The sequence below is a fragment of the Schistocerca americana genome, chromosome 9, assembly GCF_021461395.2.
Source record: "Schistocerca americana isolate TAMUIC-IGC-003095 chromosome 9, iqSchAmer2.1, whole genome shotgun sequence".
Taxonomy (NCBI): domain Eukaryota; kingdom Metazoa; phylum Arthropoda; class Insecta; order Orthoptera; family Acrididae; genus Schistocerca; species Schistocerca americana.
The window spans coordinates 173,191,744-173,211,631 of record NC_060127.1 but is presented as its reverse complement, the minus strand read 5'-3'; the positions used below and the strand labels follow the sequence as shown (position 1 = coordinate 173,211,631).

The window sequence follows — 19,888 nt, the reverse complement described above, 5'->3', positions numbered from 1 at the left end:
ACGGGCGTGCACAAAACAGGCCAACGTGTAGAGCTGCAGCTTCGGACTGAAGGCCAGACGCTGAAGTGTTTTCTTCCTTTCACGAAACGATTCCGAGGACTGTTGTGCAACAGCGAGGGTGCAGTGTATGAATATGCCCTTGACGTCCGCCGCGGTGTCACAGGTTAGTTAGATGATGAGGGGGAACGGCTAGTGGGATCTGAAAGAGAGGGGAGGGAGTGGGAGGGTGTCAAAGGGGCGGGGGCGGTACGGTGCGCGGCGGCAACGTCAAACCTAATCAACGCAGATTCCTGCGGCCTTGTCGGGGCGGCGCACGGTGCATGCAATTCGCAGCGCTGCGCGTGTCGGCGACCACTTCCCTCTCAGCGGCGGGTTCTGAGTGGGCGCTTCCCTCTCGTCGCGAACCCCTGCCCTCCCCCCCCCCCCCCCCCCCCCCTCCGGCCCGTGGCTGGCTGACAAGTGACGAGGGGGTCCGTCCGCGGCGTCAATTGGCTGCCGCACCTGCTGGACACACTCTGGCGGCGGGCGCGCGAACTAGCGCACTGCCCTGACCCTGGCCGGCGCGCGCGGACCCATTAGACCCCATCAGGAGTCCATCCTGCCCGCTCGCTCCTCGTTACCAATCCTCCCCCCCCTCCTCCCTCCCCCATCTCACTGGCGACAAGTGGTTCTCGTTACGGTCGCGACTAGAGGGGAGCTGTTTGCTGCGCGCTAACCCGTCACTATAAAACGTCCAAACGGGGCCATCCACTGCATTACTGCCTCCTCACGCCGCGACACCGGTGCACCAGTACCACACTCGCTGCACGAGAAAGCCAAGATGACGTCCCGCTGCTGGGTCCGGGACCTACAGGCCGTATCACTGATCCTGCTGCTGGTGGCTGCAGCAGCTTCGGCAATGGTCATCAAGGATGGGGACAGCGCCGAGGTCTCCACCGACGCCGATATCGACGCGACCAGCACCGAAACTTCTCCCGAGGCGTCCTCCGAGCCCCCGACACCCACCGGCATTGAGCTGCTGAAGAAGATCGGCTGGGCCTGTGGTCTTATAAAGCCTGTCTCTAACGTTTCCCTGGAAACGGTGAGTCCATTGCTGCTACTGGAGTGTGCTTTTTTAGCTAAATATGTATGTATCAACACTACGATTTATACATTCATTCATCAAACAGAACTTATCGCCAGTCGGTATTTTTTGCGATCTTTCGAAAGCGTTTGATTGTGTTATTACGTTAGTCTCTTAGAAAAACTCTAGTTTTGTGGAACTGAAGGCTTTACACACATCAGGTTTGAATCACACTTCACAAACAGTATGCAAAAAGGGGGTGTTGAATAATACAGATAATGTCGGAAACCGACTGGAGAAAAAATAAATAAATAAATAATCACGAAGAGTCTTCCACAGGGTTCAATTTTGGGTCCACTGCTGTTCTTTATACATGTGAATGAGCTTCCACTTAACATTCAACTAACAATAGTGGTACTTACGTCAGACGATACTAATGTTATAATAAAATCCATCAGAGAGAAAGCAACAGAAGAGTTGGTAAATGATATTTTCCAGAGAATTATTAAGTGGTTCGCTGAAAATTGTCTCACCATTAGTTTTGAAAAAAAAACGCACTTCATTCAGTTCTGTAAAACAACAATTGATGTAGCATAAGAGCAGGAGTCAGTAAGTACCGTAGAGTGCTCCAAATTTCTGGGTGTACATATTGATGAATACGTTGAAAATGGCTCTGAGCACTATGGGACTCAACTGCTGAGGTCATTAGTCCCCTAGAACTTAGAACTAGTTAAACCTAACTAACCTAAGGACATCACAAACATCCATGCCCGAGGCAGGATTCGAACCTGCGACCGTAGCGGTCTTGCGGTTCCAGACTGCAGCGCCTTTAACCGCACGGCCACTTCGGCCGGCCTTGATGAATACGTAACTTGGAGCTTCTCAGTCAATTTGAGCTACTTCTGCTCTTCGTATAATTAATAATCCTGGACTCAGACTATCAACCTGCTCACATATTTTGCACATTTCCGCCCAGTAATGTCTTACGGAATAATTTTCTGGGGTAACACATCACGTAAAAAGAAAGTATTGACTGCACAGAAGCGAGCAGTAAGAATAATATGTGATGTTCACTCAAGGACGTCACACAGGCGCTCTTTAAGGAGCTAGGCGTTTTAACTGCTCCGTCACAATACATATACTCGCTAATGAAACACATCCGTCACAATTTGAGGACAGTGATGTCTATACCTACAACAGTAGAGGGAAAAATGAACTTTATTACCCACTGTTCTAACTGTGGCTCAGAAGGGAGTTCAATATGTAGGTACAAAAGTTTTTCATCATTTGCTCAATAACATAAAATGTCTAAAGAATAACGAAGCAAGTTTTAACTAATTTAAAATCATTCGTCCTGGACAACTCATGTTCCATTCACAAATTTCAGCCTAAAATTTGATAGCCAGTAAAAAATAAAAATAAAGAAAAATTAGTGTGGTTGTACGAGTAGAGCTAAAAAAATTGTGTGTTCATTAATGTTAACAAAGATCATGTGTGCGTATCCCATAAACTGACTCGTTCCACAACGTTTCGATTTGAGAATCGCTCAAATGATCTGTGGTACATGTAACTTACTAACTAATTAATGTAAAGTGGTGCAATTCTCAGTTGGCCTAGCGTACCACAGTTAGTAGGCTTGTGCATATCGTTGAAAACCAATCTTTGTGTTGGTGGCAGCTTAATATTTTTGCAGTGTACTGTTTCAGGCTTTATGAGCGTAGTAAAAATTGTTCAGATCATCATGCTTACATAGAGGGTGGTACTTGTGGAAATTTTTATGCTTACCAGCTTCGCACACTTGTAATGTTGACTCTTGTTGCGAGATATCAATGAGTCCCAAAGGGACCGGTGATGATGCGACAGCAATCAACTTCAGTGTAAAATAACTTTCGCCTTATACGACAATGCGTTTAAAAACTGTCATCACCACGTACCTAGCACTTAATGTCACTTCATTAAAGCGCACTCGTGCGATCAAAATATGAAACATTCATTAAATCAAGGCTCCCTGTATTACATGAATGCGTGTTTTATATTTTGACCACAGTAGTGAATTTAATTATGTGATATCTGGATACCTGATGACAGTTGTGACTGTTGCAACGTGTTGTTTTTTCTTTTTTTTTTTTTTCAAGCATCACGTTTCCTGAGGCTATGTGAACCACGCCAACTTGGTCATAAAACGAGTAATTCCCCAGGTCACATTAAACTTTGAGAAAGATTTAAATATTTCAGAGACAGAAAATGTTTACACTGCGCTGCAATTAACCTTCGATCTGTTAGCTGTTACGTGACTAGCTAATGTTGCTCACTACCCTGTCTGCTGAATCATTAACACTGCATTCTACATCTTTGACAATGACATTTTTACCTCCTGCTAATAGTGCCTTCTGCTTATACAACTTTCGTTTTTAATAAAGTGCCTTGTTTAGAGGTAAGACGTTGATAAACAATAATAAAACCGACAGAAGCAAAACATAAAGCTATCCCATTCAGATTCAGATCGTTTCCTGTTTATTGACACTGGGGATCAAAACACTGTACCTTGCTTTTTTGTTTGGGGAATTAACTATTGTACGGCTTTTTCTCAAATTCCACAGGGTTGCAGCTTAAGAAAACGTGCATCACACTCAAACGCTTTTGTTAAACCAAACAAAATACCTACTGTCCTTGACACCTTTGGCTGTGCAAGTACTTTGCAGTCAAAAGAAGAACCTGAACGTTTTGTTGATGTCCTTGTTCTAAAGCCAAAACTGAAAGTCTATCAAACTGTTTGGTAACATGTGGTGCTACACTTTTACAAACTGCCCCCGTAAAAATTTTTGAACCACAAGCAGCAAGGAACTGTTCAGTAATTGTCTACATTGTCTCTTTTTATAAAGAGATTTTTACCAATGAATATTTTGACATCTGAATTCTGACTGCACATGAAAGACACAGTGCTTCGGCTACTGAGTGAATATTGTATTGTGCACTTGCCATCAATAGTCTACTTGATCTATTATTATTAGAGGACGAATTATTGCGAAAGCGCATATATATGATATATTAGAGTTTAAGTTCATTTATTATTTTTTAAATGCATATTCCAGAAAATTTGTCTTATATGTGCATCTTCTGAAGTCACCCTATCCTGCGGCATAATTAGAATATTGTTGAATGATTATTGTAATAATACAACAATCACGAATATATTTCTTTCTGTGCACACATGGCGCAGAACTGGTTACATCAATTCGCAGCGCACAGTCGCTAGATCTATTACGTTAACACTGTACGTTGTGAAAGTTAATTGTTGAAAACAGTAATCATCTTTAATTTCTTGCCGTAGTAATTGATATAGTTCATTTTCCTGAAAATAAACGCGATACGATTTCGTCGAGAGGATGCCTTGATCTTGAAAGTGTTTGAGAGTAATATACAAACCTTCTTCTTGGACTCAGTATTTTGGCGCAATTCAGTCGTCTACAAAAAGGCCTTCTGGGTCGTGTTCTGAGAATACTGTAATCAGGTATCAAATGAAACACAGTTGAAATCACTATTGTATACATTTTCTCACTCTTGAATAAACACAGAACTATGTTTCACATTTTTTCAAACACCGACAACATATTTCACATTGCATTGCAGGTAAGTTACATACAGTCTTACCTCAGCACGTCCAATCATCAACACAGTTATATTACGACTTCGCTCTTTCACTGCTCACTGCCCACTACTGCTAGAAGAGAGCAACATTAATCAGAGATACAGAAGTTTTGTTCGATAGATCATAGGGTATCATTCATATCGATATTTCTTCACAGATGACGTTTGTGTAGAACAGTTTGTGTAGAATAATAATGGCATGTTGTCAAGTTTGAATAATAAATTAGTTTTAGAAACAATAAATTATAGTGGGTTATTAACAGATTTATATTCTGATAAGATCAAGATTCTCTGCTGACAACTGGTATGTGGAAACATATTAGTCAATATGATTATAAGTGTTTCACCTTCGAAACTCGAAAATACAAAGACATAGTCTTTGAGAAATAAAGGAAGATAAATAAACATGACATGAGAAATAGGGGACCCCAAACTTCGAAATAAATCAATAAACTCACACTGAGAAATTATGCTTTGCCGATATAGACAAAGCGTATTTTTGATTTTATTGATTTAGTTCGGTGTTTGGGGCCCATATTTCTCATGTAATGTTTATTAATCTTCCTTTATTTTTGAAAGTCTATGTCTTCGTATTTTCGAATTTTGTAAGCAGAATTTTGCGGGATGCGGAATGTCTGTCTTCCGGGAGATGCAACTTCAGGATTTCCTGGCTCAAACAAAACTGTGACCAACCGAATTGTCCTTTGTGTCCGCTTAATGCCCCCTCTCAGTCATCTTTGGTATGGGCCTCACACACCTGAGCAATTTTCTGCCAGGCGACGCACAAGTGCTTTGTATCCAATCTCTTTTCCAAATTGATTCCCATATCGAAGCTTCCTAGCAATGATTCGTAGTCTGCTGCCTGCGGATCTACCTCATCATTCCACTTAACACACCGACAAATTGTTACGTCCAGCTATTTGTATGAGTTCCTTAAATCCACCGGTGACTGACCGGTACTGTAGCCACAGAGTATTACATTTTTTTCGTTTTGTGAATTGCAAAATTTTAGACTGATGAACATTCAAAACAAATTATCAATCTTTGCACAAATTTGAAGTGTCATCAAGACCTGACTGAATATATGTCCAGCACCTAATACTGCCTGATAGGACATAAATATGCGACATGAACAGTAAGATTTCAAACGCACTTCCCCTGCTATCTCAATTCCTGTAAGAATAGATCAACATCTACGAAAGAAAAGTGGATGCACAATATCCTGGATGTAGTTAGGAGGGGATGGAACTTTAATACTGGCAACTATTTATATACAGATCGTACAAAATAGACATGTGTTTCAAAGTTTTACTGACCTTCAAAGCAGTCACCAGCACTGTGTATAACCCGTTGCCAGCGATGTGGAAGTCGTAGGATACTCTTAGCAGTGCCAGTTGTGTTCACAGTTCGAGCGGCGCGGTCTATTGCCTGACGAATTTAAGCTGTTCTGAAGCGAATGCCGTGAAGTGTTCTCTTCAGTTTAGAAATCGAGTTGAACTCACGAGGGCTTAAGTCAGGGGAGTGCAGTAGGTGGTATAGCACTTAGCAGCCCCATCAGTCAAACAAATCAGTAACAGCTTGGACTGTACGTGCTTGAGCGTTGTCCTGCAAAATGATGGTCGGGTCCTGCAGAAAGTGTCATCATGTTTGTCTCCTTGCTGGTCATTTTTGGAACACAACCTACGACCAACTTAGAGGCAGAAGTGATGACACTTTCTGCTGGACCTGACCATCATTTTGCAGGACAATGCTCAAGCACGTACAGTGCAAGCTGTTACTGATTCGTTTGAGTGACTGGGCTGCTAAGTGCTATACCACCTACTGCACTCCCCTGACTTAAGCCCTCGTGAGTCCAACTCGATTTCTAAACTGAAGGAAACACTTCACGGCCTTCGCTTCAGAACTGCTACAAATTCGTCGGGCAATAGACCGCGCCGCTCGAACTGTCAACACAACTGGCACTGCTAAGAGTATCCTACGACTTCCACATCGCTGGCAACGGGTTATACACAGTGCTGGTGACTACTTTGAAGGTCAGTAAAACTTTGAAACACGTGTCTATTTTGCACGAGCTGTAAATAAATAGTTACCACTATTAAAGTTCCAGTCCTTGTATATACACTCTAAAATAAAAGGAACAAAGCACCACGAAGATATTATCCAAATGGAATGGAAACAGAGAGATGTTACACAGATATACAAAACAAATGAATAGAATTTCAGAAAAATTCGATGATTTATTCAAGAGAAAAAGCTTCACAAACTGAGGAAGTCAATAACACATTGATTCACATCTGGCACTTATGCAAACAGTTATTCGGGTTGGCACTGATGGACAGAGTGGTTGGATGTCTAATTCTGACCAGCTGGTCAGTTATATCGTCAAAATCACGAGCTGTTTGGAGAGCCCTGTCCTAATGCTCCAATCTTTCTGAATTGTGGAGAGATGCTGCGACCTTGCTCGCCAAGATATGGTTTGGCAAGAACGAAGGCAACCAGTAGAAACTCTCACCGTGAGCGGGCGGGAATTGTCTTGTTTAAATGTAAGCCGAGGATAGCTTGCCATGAAGGTAAGCTAAACGGGCCGTAGAATATCGTCGAGCCGGCCGTGGTGGCCGAGCGGTTCTAAGCGCTTCAGTCTGGAACAGCGCGAGACTGCTACGGTCGCAGGTTCGAATCCTGCCTCGGGCATGGATGTGTGTGATGTCCTTAGGTTAGTTAGGTTTAAGTAGTTCTAAGTTCTAGGGGACTGATGACCTCAGATGTTAAGTCCCATAGTGCTCAGAGCCAATATCGTCGACGGACCGCTGTGCTGTGAAGGTGCCACGGATGACTGGTAAAGTGGTCCACCTATCAAAAGAAATGGCAGTCCAGACTGCCACCCGTCGTTGTCGGGCTGTACGGCGGTCAACAGTCAAGCTGGTACCCCGCCACTGCCTGGGGCATCTCCAGACGTCTGTGCGGCCTGGAATCTCTGGAGTAGTATTGCTGTCACTGATCAGTCCAGGTTCGAATTGAGCCCTGAAGTGTCAGGAGTACTGCCCTTCGGAACGTTTACCATTACTAAAGCCAAACTGATCGTCATCTCAAGGCTGGGTTGGAGGTTCACTCGCGGTCTAGAAGTAGCCTCTTCGATCAGTAATCAAAACGTCTTGGATTCCGATCTTGCCACTGCATGTATTTTGAGTAATCAGCAGCAATGACACCGAAGACTCACGGCATAAGAGGTCACTCTCGTTCTGCCAATGGCCTCATCAAAAGAGGGCCGACGAACTGACAAAGGTTCAGGTCTCTCAATTGCCCTCGGCGTGGGAAACAGCCCCTAAAAGTCCGAAGTACCAGCTATGATACATGAGGATGCAGAAGGAAATGCGATTTTGAAGAATTGAAAAAAAGTCATTATGATCTCTCCACAGCACTAAAGATTCCGAACTAGTCCCCCATTCGGATCTTTGGGAAGGTGACCACGAGAAAAATATTGAAAAACGAACGAAAGGATAGCGTTCTACGAATCGGGGCGTGAAACGTCGAAGGCATGAACATCTATAAAATCTGTAAAGGGAAATTCTAAAGCGCAGTTTAGATATAGTGGGGGGCCATGAAGTAAAATGGAAAGAAGAAAGGATTTCTGATAAAAGGAGTGTAGGATAATATCAACAGCAGCAGAAAATGGCACAACGGGAGTAGGATTCATCATGGACAGGTAGGTAGGGCAGACAGTGAACAGTTGAAAGATAGGGTAGCTCTTACCAGAATCTACAGCATACTAACATCGACGACGATAGTTGAGGTATATATACCGACGTCGCAGGCAGAAGATGAAAAGACCGAGAAAGTGTATGAGGATACTGAACGCGTAATTCAATACGTAAAGGGAGCTGAAAATCTAATAGTCATGGGGGATTGGAATGCAACTGTAGGGGAAGGAGCAGAAGAAAGGTTTGCGGCAGAATATGGGCTTGGTAGTAGAAATCAGAGAGGAATAAGACTAACTGAATAAAATTCAGCCAGTAAAACCGAATACTCTGTTCAAGTATCGTGAGAGGAGGAGATATACTTGGAAAAAGCTGGGAGATACGGTCAGATTTCAGTTAGATTGCATCATGGTCAGGCAGAGATTTCGAAATCAGCTTCAGGATTGTAAGGCGTGACCAGAGGCAGATACAGACCCTGATCATAATTCAGTAGTGATGAAGACTAGGATGAACTTTAAGAGACTAGTCAGGAAGAATTAATGCGCAAAGATATGGGATACGGATATTCCAAGGAATGAAGAGGGACACTTGAAGTTCTCTGAGGCTACAGATACGTCGATACAGCGCAACAGGCAGTTCAATTGAAGAGGAATGAATGTCTCTAAAAAGAGCAGAGACAGAAGATGGAAAGAAAAACAAGGATGAAACTGCGAGGAAAACATGGGTAACAGAAGAACTACGTCAGTTGATCGGTGAAGGAAGGAAGTATAAAAATGATCAGGCAAATTAAGGTGTACAGAAATATAAGTCATTAGGAATGAAATAAATAGGAAGTGCAGGGAAGATGGGGTGAAATGGCTGCATGGAAACTGCGAAGAAATCGAAAAAGAAATGATTGTGAGAAGGACCGACTCAGCCTATAGAAAAGTCAAAACGATCTTCCGTGAAATTAAAATCAAGAGTGGTAATATTAAGAGTGCAATGGAAATTCCACTATTAAATGCAGAGGAGAGAACAGATAAGTAAAAAGAGTACGTAGAAAGCGTCTATGAGAGAGAGAACTTGTCTGATGACGTGGTAGAAGTAGAAACAGGTGTTGGCAGGGAAGAGGTATGGGATTCAGTATTAGACGCAGAATTTAAAAGAGCTTTGAAAGAAGAAACGGCAGTTGACAGAAAGAGGTAGGGGATCCAGTATAAGAAGCCGAATTTAAAAATGCTTTGAATAACATAATAACAAATAAGGCAGAAGGGTAATTAACATTCCATACGAATTTCTAAAATCACTGGGGGAAATCACTATTGACGTTGGTGTGTAGAATGTTCGTGACTTCCGATATATCATCAGACTTTCAGAAAAAACATCCAGGCAATTCCGAAAATAGCAAGAGTCGGCAAGTATGAGAATAACACCACAATAAGCTTGAAAGCTGATATATGCAAGTAGCTCACAAGGTTAATATACAGAATAATGGAAAAGAGCATTTAGGATTTGGTAGAAGACAATCACTTTAGAAAAGGAAAAGGCTTCAGAGTGGCAGTTCTCGCATAGCGCTCGATAATGGAAGCAAGATTGAAGAGAAAGCTAGACGCTTTCATAGGATGTGTCGGCCTGGAAAATGCTTTCGACTATGTAAAGTGGTATATGATGTTTGAAATTCTGAGAAAAACAGGGATGTTCCATAGGGAAAGACGGGTGAAGACAATATGCACAAGAATCAAGAGGGAAGAATAAGACTGAATGAGCAAGAACGAAGTGTTCAGATTAAAAAGGGTGTAAGAGAAGGATGTAGTCATTCATCCCTGCTGTTCAATCTATACATCGAAGAAGCAATGACTGAAATAAAAGAAAGCTTCAAGAGTGGAATTCAAGTGCAAGGTGAAAGGATATCAAAGACACAGGGTGTCAATTATTGTACTATATGAAATAAAATCGTCATAACTTCTGAACGCTTTGCGTCAGGTCGTTCAAACCGCACGGTTGGCCATGGGTATCAGGATGCGCATATGGTTTGCTTTAGCGACGAAGCCAACTTTCATGTGGATGGGTTTGTCAGTAACCAAAACTGCTGTATTTGGGGGCTGAGAATCCGCATTTCGCGATAGAGAAGACCGAGAAGTCTCTTCACCCTCAACGTGTGACTGTGTGATGTGCAGTGTCCAGTCACGCAATAATTGGTGCGATATTCCTTGATGGCACAGTGACTACCGAACGCTACGTGAAGTTTAGGGAAGGTAATTTCATCCCCATTGTCCAAGTGACCCTGATTTCGAGATGTGGTTCATACAAGACGGAACTCGACCACATCGAATCTGGGGAGTGATGTCCTGGAGGAGCACTCTGGAGACGCATTCTATCTATGGGGTACCGTCGATTGGCTACCATATTATCCGGATCTGAAGACACGCGACTCGTTGTTATCGGGCTATATTAATGACAAGGTGTACAGCAATAATTCCAAAACTTTTGCTGAGCTGAAAACAGCCATTCAGTAGGTCATAGACAGCATCCATGTTCCAACACATCAGCGGGTCACGCAGAATTTCGCTATTCGTCTGCGCCATATAATCGACAATGATGGCAGGCATATCGAACACGTCATAACCCAAATCTGAATATCTGTAGTGAGGTTTACATGTCGAATGAAGTAAGTGCACTCCGTGGTTTGAAACTAATTTACTTTTTTTCATGTAGTTCAATAATTTTCACCGTGCAAGATCCGCTGATGACATTGCTATATTCGGCGAAAGTGAAGAAGATTTACGAGATCCGGTGTTGGAACGGACAGTCTAATGCATACAGGATGTGGACTGAAAGTAACCCGAATAAAACCTAGAGTAATGAGAAGTAGTAGAAATGAGAACAACTAGAACTTCACATCAGAACTGGGGCTCACGAAGTACACAAAGTTAAGGAATTCTGATACCTAGCCAGCAAAACAGCCGACGATAAACGGAGCGAGGAGGAACAAAAAGCAGACTGGCACTGTCAAAGGGGGCATTTCTGTCCAAGAGAAGTCTAGTAATATAAAGGCCGCCGCTTGTGGTCTCGCAGTAGCGTTCTCGCTTCCCGAACACGGGGTCCGGGGTTCGATTCTCGGCGGGGTCAGGGATTTTCACCTACCTCGAGATGACTGGGTGTGGACGTGTCGTCTTCTTCATCATCATTCATTCCCATTACGGTCGGAGGAAGGCAACGGCAAACCACCTCCATTAGGACCTTGCCTAGTAAGGCGGTGCGGGTATCCCGCATCGTTCCCCTACTCTCCGTGAAGGAGTATGGGACTTCATCATCATCAGTAATATAAAACAAAGGCCTTAATTTTAGGAAGAAATTTCTGAGACTGTTCGTTTGGAGCACAGCATTGTAGGGTAGTAAAATATCGAGTGTGAGAAAACCGGAACAGAACAGAATTGAACCATTTGAAACGTGTTACAGAAGAATGCTAAAAATTGGGTGGATTGGTTCGGTGAAGAATGAGGAGGTTCTCTGCATAATCGGCGAGGAAGGGACTAGATGACAGGACATCCGTTAAGATATCAGGGGTTAATTTAGTTTGTACTAGAGGGAGCTGCAGAGCGCAAACTCTGTAGACGGAGACCGAGATTGGACTACATCCAGCCAGCAGTAGAGAACGTAGGTTGCAAGTACTTCTCTGATATCAAGAGGTCGGCACAGGAGAAAAATTTGTGTTCGGCTGCATCAAACCAGTCAGAAGAATGATGACTCAAGGAAAAAAGAAATTTTAGATCCCTATCTCTTCACTATCGACTCCTGTTTCTTCTTTTAGGATGTCATCAGACATGTGCTCTCTATCCTAGTCCAGTTGTAACGGTAACATCACAAATGGAGGAAATAATGTAGAGCTCAATTTAGTGATGTGTTTTGCATGTTTTCTTTTGACGGATTGCTCCATGTGACATCAGAAGAGAGGTCGCTGCTAACATCTAGAGGCATAAATCAAATACACTGACCTCACATCCACTCTTTGGACAACCTGCCAAGCCAAGACTGAAGTCCAGGAAGAGCTTCCTAACAACCTCACAGCCCTTAGAAGGATAAGCTGCGGCTAACCGACCCACCAAGTGGAAAGGAAGATGCCAACACCTGTCAAATTGGATGACACCACAAGAATCCTTGCCGCCTGGACACATGGAGAGGTGGGTCATCTGGAAGTCCTTGAACAGACTGCGGACCGAAGTCGCAAGATCGAGGGACAATCTCCTTAAATGGAACTTCCAACTGCCAACTGTCGACACAACACAGCACGAATGAGATTGTAATGTTGTTGCTTTAATTTGCTATGAAAGCGGTGCTGATAGACAATAAGAGCGGGTTGAAAGCAGTGATCTGTCTGGGGAAGTTAACCTTGCATTACTGCGCAACTGTTTCACTAGGTATCAAGACTAGCTTACCAAATTCCCAACCAGACTAACATTAATTATAATCTTTTAATAGTCATACGACAACCGGTGATATATATATATATATATATATATATATATATATATATATATATATATATATAAGAGAATTTAAGTAAAAAGAAATAAATCAGTTTATATTTGGAAATTTATCTTAACATTGATCATTGAAATTTCAGCATATTAAACTTGATTCATAACTAAACTGATGCCTTATTTAGGATTGTGAAAATGGGAGATTATAATCTTACGGAACACATCAAACATGGAGCCAAGATTGGGAGACTGCATACAACACTGCATTCATAAAATAACACACGAAGAACGTTGAAACATATGCAAGAGGAAATTAACCACAACCAACCGATTCAATTTTCACCCAAAGAAGTTACGTTCGTAGCACAATCCTGTCCGTCATGTAATTACCACACACTGGTATACTAAATTCATACTAACTCTCTGTGAAATCTTCCCGAAAAGAATAGCTGAGGGCTACTTTGATGATTACACCACATGCTTCACGTGGTCAACTTGGTTTACACAAAGAGTGTAACTTCACAATAATTTTGATAATTAAAATAAATTAGATCGAAAAGCAATTTACAGAAGAAAAACCTCAAACTGGTTACTAACGTCTTACCATTAACCTGATGGGTCAAACAATTGTATAAACACGTGGTACTGGTCTCACAAAGTACACCCCACGTGGGTTGAACATAAAGAAAAGTTGCTATATTGAAAAATATTGTCAAGACGAGACGTTATAATCACACGAGCATTCGCATTTAAGATTGATGATCTTAGTTAGAGTTACTGATCAACACGTGGTTCCACTTTACTCACAAAGTAGTGACAAAGCAACTACCGGAAGATATTCTGAACTACTTCACACGCGAATTACACTGCGTTGTAATTTAAGATAACATTAGATATTTTAGAGCTAAACCTGAAATAAAGGTGATTAAATTTTCAGTTAGGCTGAACTTAAGAAGTCCATTGTCCTATGGACTTACCAGACACGCGCTTAGCCGGAGATCTTACCAATTCAGACGCTCGCCGCAGACAGACTGCCCTGGGCTCCTACCTGAGGGGTGCCTCACAGATACAAACGGAAGTGGCCACGGAGGCAGCTTCCTATACCAACATGACAAGGGACGGACAGGACCATACTAAGGATAGAAACCTCTTTGCTTTTAGAAAGCGTAGCTACCTGTTCCAACATTGGTCCTACTGTTCTCTAGCAGACAGGCTTGTCTGCTACCATCCAGCATGCAACTAGAAATACATTTGCTCATTCATCCTCTCACACAGAAGGGAAGGGGGATGACAGTATCTTATCATATACAGTATATAAAAGAAAGCGGATGTAGGTTCCGTATGCGACTGTGTGACATGAATTACATATAAACTGTGTTTTATGTGTAAAAGTAACACGTTTTATGTGTAAAAGTAACACGTTTCACTGCTCAGTCTCCTCCCAGATAGTCAGAAACACCACAGTAAATTTAGAAGAGGAATTTATGCCGTAAATGACAACAGATTTAAGAAATCAAACATGAAAGGAATCCAACAGAGACATTTCATAACCCGAACGCTCCGGGATAAGACTGTGCAGGGAATTTTCTGGCCATGCTGGGACATTCCCAAGCACGTTTCTCACACCCAACTTAAACCAAAAATGTAAAGAAAAGGCAAAAGGTCACCAGCTACTTGCTAAAACACAATAATTTCAACACATCTTTAGAATCTACCAATTTCAAAGAGAAAAAAAAACAATCTGTGACACCTATTTAAAAGATAGTGTAGACCTAATTCGGTCAGCAAGTAAAAACAATGGTTCCTGTGCATTAATATGAAAACAATTTCTGGTTGTTACCCTTATGGAGTTCACCAGTATTTACTCATTGCAAGAGCCAACTGATCACAGGAAAATTTATGACTGTTTATTAACAAGTAAAATTTATGAAAATAGCAAAGGTGCCACAGCAATTAAAAAAACATGAAAATAACATCAGTATTATAAAGCAGAACATTACACTGCACAATCTGCAAAAGCAAAAAAAAAGAGTTAAGAGAAAAAACATGTTTTACAAAGTGGTTATCGCAAAAAAATTCTATATCTTATAAAACTAATAATTTGTAGAATTAAAATAACTATGTGGCACTAATTTAATCACTCTACTATATTTCAGTTAGTTAGAAAACAATGAGCACTGTGTCATTATACTGAAACTACAATAATTATGTGATTGTTACCCTTATGGGGTTTTCACTATAAATATGCCCCATGCAAAGGCTAATCGATCACAGTCCAAAGAGAATGAATAGCTATCTGACTGATAAACGAAGCAATGCCACAGGAATGAATTTACGAAACAAAATATCACAAATGTAATACATCACACAAGAACAAACATTGATCACTAAAACAGCTCTGAAAGTACAATAGTCAACATCTAAAAAAACACCAATAAATAAACACCTGCAAAATACAAGAGTCAAAGTCTAAAAAAAAACAATAAATAGAACACCTGCAAAATACAAGAGTCAGTCTAATAAACACCAATAAATCGAACCCCTGCAAAACACACGAGTCAAAGTTTCTGTGACAGAAACACACGTATATGCATTGAACTAAGAACCATATAATCACTGTTCACTGACACACTCAGTAGTTCCACTGTTCCGAGGCACAATATAAGGGGAGGGGGGGGGGGCGTTCGTCGCCGCAGCTGTCAGTAGGGATTTTTGTCCATCTATTGCGTGCAATCCCGCCGTCTCTGCCCTCTCATGAAGTTTCTCTTGGTGGCCCATGTCACGTACATCTCGATTTGGTTCCATGTTTGTGTTCTCAAATTCGTGCGGTATCCTCGTTTGACACGGAAGGTTGATATTCCTGGGCAAGGATGACACTTAATGACTCTTTTTTTGTGCCACCCTTAGCTACCAAAGAACATCGAACTATGATTTACTGTCGCTTGACAGTGGGCATCCGCCAGAAAATGTTGATAGGCGTCGTTGAAGTCTGCCAGTTTCTCTGGACAGTCAAAAGGCTCCACGCCCCTTATGTTGTTACATTCTTGAGTTATCCTCAATTGGCTCGCCGGTTTGATATTCCTGGGCAAGGATGACACTTAATGGCTCTTCTTTGTGCCACCCTTAGCGACCAGAGAACATCGAACCATGATTTACTGTCGCTTGACAGTAGGCATCCGTCAGGAAATGTCGATAGGCGTCGTTGACGTCTGCAAGTTTCTCTGGACAGTACCTGTCAAAAGGCTCCACGCCTCTTTATCCCCTGTCTTTTGTCGTTTCACTGCGGCCGTCTCGTCACGGTCGCGTATGAGTGGTGCGTTGCCAGCAGATGGATTTCCGCGCGGTGGACCGTTCTGCCATCTCAGGTCATTGCCTCCACGGAGGGTCGCACTGGTGCTGCTGGCCATTAGCTCTGGGTGCAAGGGAAAGTGTTTGCCGCGTACCCTTCTTTTGTGGTCGACCGCGCTCCCGAAGTAGCCCGGTTGACAGTGTGTCCTGCTGGGAAACCCGCCAGTTTACAACTAGCCCTCCTCCTCGCTGCTCCCGCTGTCTCGTAAGAGTTTAGCCGGTTCGCTTTCACGTTCTCAACTGCATTCACAGAAATTGTTCATCATAGTTATCTGATTACAAAATGTCATACATAATACCACTTAGTATTGTCTTTCACAATTTTTAAGAACAAAAGTGAGACTTAATTTTTTTTAAATAAAAAAGTTAGATGAATCGACAATATAAAAATAAAAGTTAAATGACTTGACAATATAAAAAAATAAAAGTGAAATGACTTGACAGTATAAAAATAAAAATTAAATGAGCTGACAATATAATACCTAAATCCACATAACTAATGTAGTTCACTTGTGTTTTATTAAATCAAATGCTACTTATTAATTCACTAAAATGAATAGGATTATGCCTTGTGCAAGTATAGGTCAGGACAGCATAGGGTTCACATGTTATTTACACACACACATGCAAACCTGTTGTCTATTCTACAAACTAACTACCCATAAACATGCATTACTCAAAATTTTACTTCAATCCACTACTAGTTCATCCAACAAGCTACATCAATGCTACTTCAACACAGTGTTTATACCACTACAACATTGTTCTAATTCGTCCTCTTCTTGACGCTCGCGGCATATGTCTTGTCACATGATAATTATGTAGAAACTTTCCTTAAACATACATAGTAAAAAGAACAATGGTTATTTGCACGCCAAAACATTTATACCAGTTGACACACCTGATAAGAGACTCGCAATTATAAATTTATCATACTCATATATTCACACATAAAACAGTAAGAAAATTTCATCTAAAATTACGTTATCACAAGAATTAATCACGCAGATGACTCTGAGAAGGGTAAAAATATTTTCATTATACAGGTTATACTACATTTTCTTACCCATTTCGTTCCTTCTTTAAGTTACCTTTCGCTTCCAAATCAGTTATTTCGCCTGTGGTGGTTATTCTGGATTCATTTCTCATGAATGGCAAAATTGTGGTCTCCTCTATTCTGTAAAACAGTTTCATCTTAACATATTGAACTTACAACAGACACAAAAGATCCGAATCCTACTGTAGTTTAAATGACAAATGTTTTGCTTCATCCTTATTACCTTAAACCAAGCTTTTCTTCGCTCCCTTAATCAAAATTATTTAATCTTCCTCTACCTTCAAGAGGGAAATTTCCTCAGTACAAATCATATAGGCTGCAGTAAATCCCGCACCAGCGGAAACAGTAAGCTGTAATACTCACAGCATCAGCAAAACACATAAACGTCGCTTTTCTAGGACAAGTATTAACGCAGAGTAATTTTTCAGGCTTTGGCTCAACATCAATCAAGACTACAGAAAGGATCCATATTTCTGTTCCATTCTCCATTTGCTGAAAAACTGCTCGTATTTGACTACCACAATAATATTTCACGGCCACGTAAATTACCCAAACCACAATTCTTCTTTCACCTTGAAGGGAATCAATATACTGACGAAATCCACAGACAGCACTTTACCTACTCAGCTATAAAGAACAAAAAAACGTATATCATCAATATTGGGAAGCTAATGGTTAAACAATCGTGTTATCGCATCCTGTTTTCAAGATTCTAAACTTACTCATTCCTTTCTCAGAGTTCTCCTATCTTAAAATATTCATACAGCACGCATACTATAGTAAGAGATCCTCATTTATACTGACAGATATAGAATAGTAATAGACAGATAGTAGCACTGAAAGCAGAAAATCGGAAACAAGGCTACTAACAGCTGGGGACCTGGGTTTGCCAGACCCATAATACCCACAGATCGGATATTCCCCTGAGTTTTGCATTAATTCAACACAGATCTTGCTTCTCTCAGGAGCGACTCGTTTCAATTTACACAAAAAAAAACATAAACAGCATTTCACTCGTTCACAAAGAAACCTTTTATCTTCACCTTTGAACCAACCTAAATCCTAATTGCACAAGGAAAGAAAAAAAATTTAAAAACATCACTTCAATCAATCACATAGAAACATCTTTATCATTATTTTTACCAACATATTATTCAAAATGCATACGTCACAAATTTAAACTAATCAATTCTTTCTCCTCACCATCCTCTCTACTTCTCACTGTCCTTTCTACTCATTTGCCATGTCGCTCATTTGTTCCGATTGGGCGCCTTCTGCGCTGATCGTTTGTCATTGCCGGTTTTGTTCATTTCCATTTGCTGGATTATGTCTAGGGTTAGCCGGCCGCATTTCAACATCATGAGGTGCTCCGCCTACAGTCCTATTCCAACCGTATTCATCGTAGTATCGATCCTGGTTGCCGTACCTGTAGCGTTCACGATCTTCTCCACGTCCTCGATCATTTCCGTTGTTCCACCTGTGTTCGCGACTGTTACCCCAGCTTCTATACGGCCTGTCCCGATTATTGTTCCGTTCGCGTCGCGACGACCAGTCACGCCGTTGATTAGTAATACGCCCACGACTGCGATCGCACTGCTGTGCCCCGTAATAACTTTGTGCCTGATTAGGCGGGCATTCTGCTGTATTGTATTCCAACTCTTGGAGAAGTGTCTTAAACGTTTCCACATCCTCTTTGCATCGTCCCGCAAGAATGACGTGGCGCAAGTGCATCGGCAATTTGGTGACGCATATCCTAATTAGTTCCGCAGGCCCGTATGGGTCGTATAAAAATTGATTTGCCTGCAGCATGTGGTCGAATACGCGTGCTGGGCTGCCGAAACCAGACTCGTTCAAATTTGGCAGCATAATTATGCCATGCTTGACCCTATCTTGTGCCGCTTCCGACCAATAGGTGGACAGAAAGGCTTGTCGAAACTCCCGAGTGGAGTTGCAGTGACGAGCTGCCGACCTCATGCGAATCGCCGGTTCGCCTTCCAAATAGCCACACATATATTCTATCTTATGTGAACTTGCCCAGTCGGGTGGAAGACAAAACTCAAATTGCTCGAGCCATGCTCGTGGATGTATTCCTTTTTGCGAATTTCGAAATATCTCAAACTTTCTCACCGTAAGGAAATGTTTGAAATCAAATCCCCGCATTTCCTCCCGGCGAGGCTCTTGAATGTTTCTATTTTTCTCATGTCTGCCCCTCAAAATACATTCTTCCCTGTCGTCAAAATCTCTCTCGTGGCCGGAGTCCCTCTCTGCACTGTCCGTACGGCTATTTTTAGTGCTATTGGCGAGTTCGGAATCACACGCCATGCGGTTTTCCAGATGCACCACGCGTTCTTGTAATTCGCCTGTTACAGCTTTGTGCCGCCTGTTCAATTCCAACTGTCCCTTCTGAAAGCTAAGAAGCGAACGCACTTCGGTCTCTGCGACCGCTACCGGTGTAGTATTGTAATCACTTTCCATCACCTTCATCGTGCCTACGATGTCCGCTAATGCCGCAATCTTATCATGTATTTCTCTGTTGTCCTCCGCCCCAGTTTGCTTCAATTGTTCTACTTGCTGTTCGAGTGCATGAATCGCTTGACTGTTGTCCGCTACTGTGTTG

General features: G+C 41.9%; 1 protein-coding gene across 2 annotated transcripts in view; it reads left to right on the top strand.

The window, feature by feature from the left end:
- The first annotated feature begins 656 nt into the window (after positions 1 to 656).
- The window catches only part of LOC124551079, a 36,099-nt gene continuing 16,867 nt past the window's right edge, over positions 657 to 19,888 (top strand). The window contains exon 1 of one of the 2 annotated variants that reach the window (XM_047126006.1): positions 657 to 1,081. In XM_047126006.1, coding sequence (XP_046981962.1) covers positions 821 to 1,081 — 261 coding nt within the window. In that variant the 5' untranslated portion in view covers positions 657 to 820. The remainder of the gene's footprint in view (positions 1,082 to 19,888) is intronic. The other variant, XM_047126005.1, reaches the window with a different exon arrangement.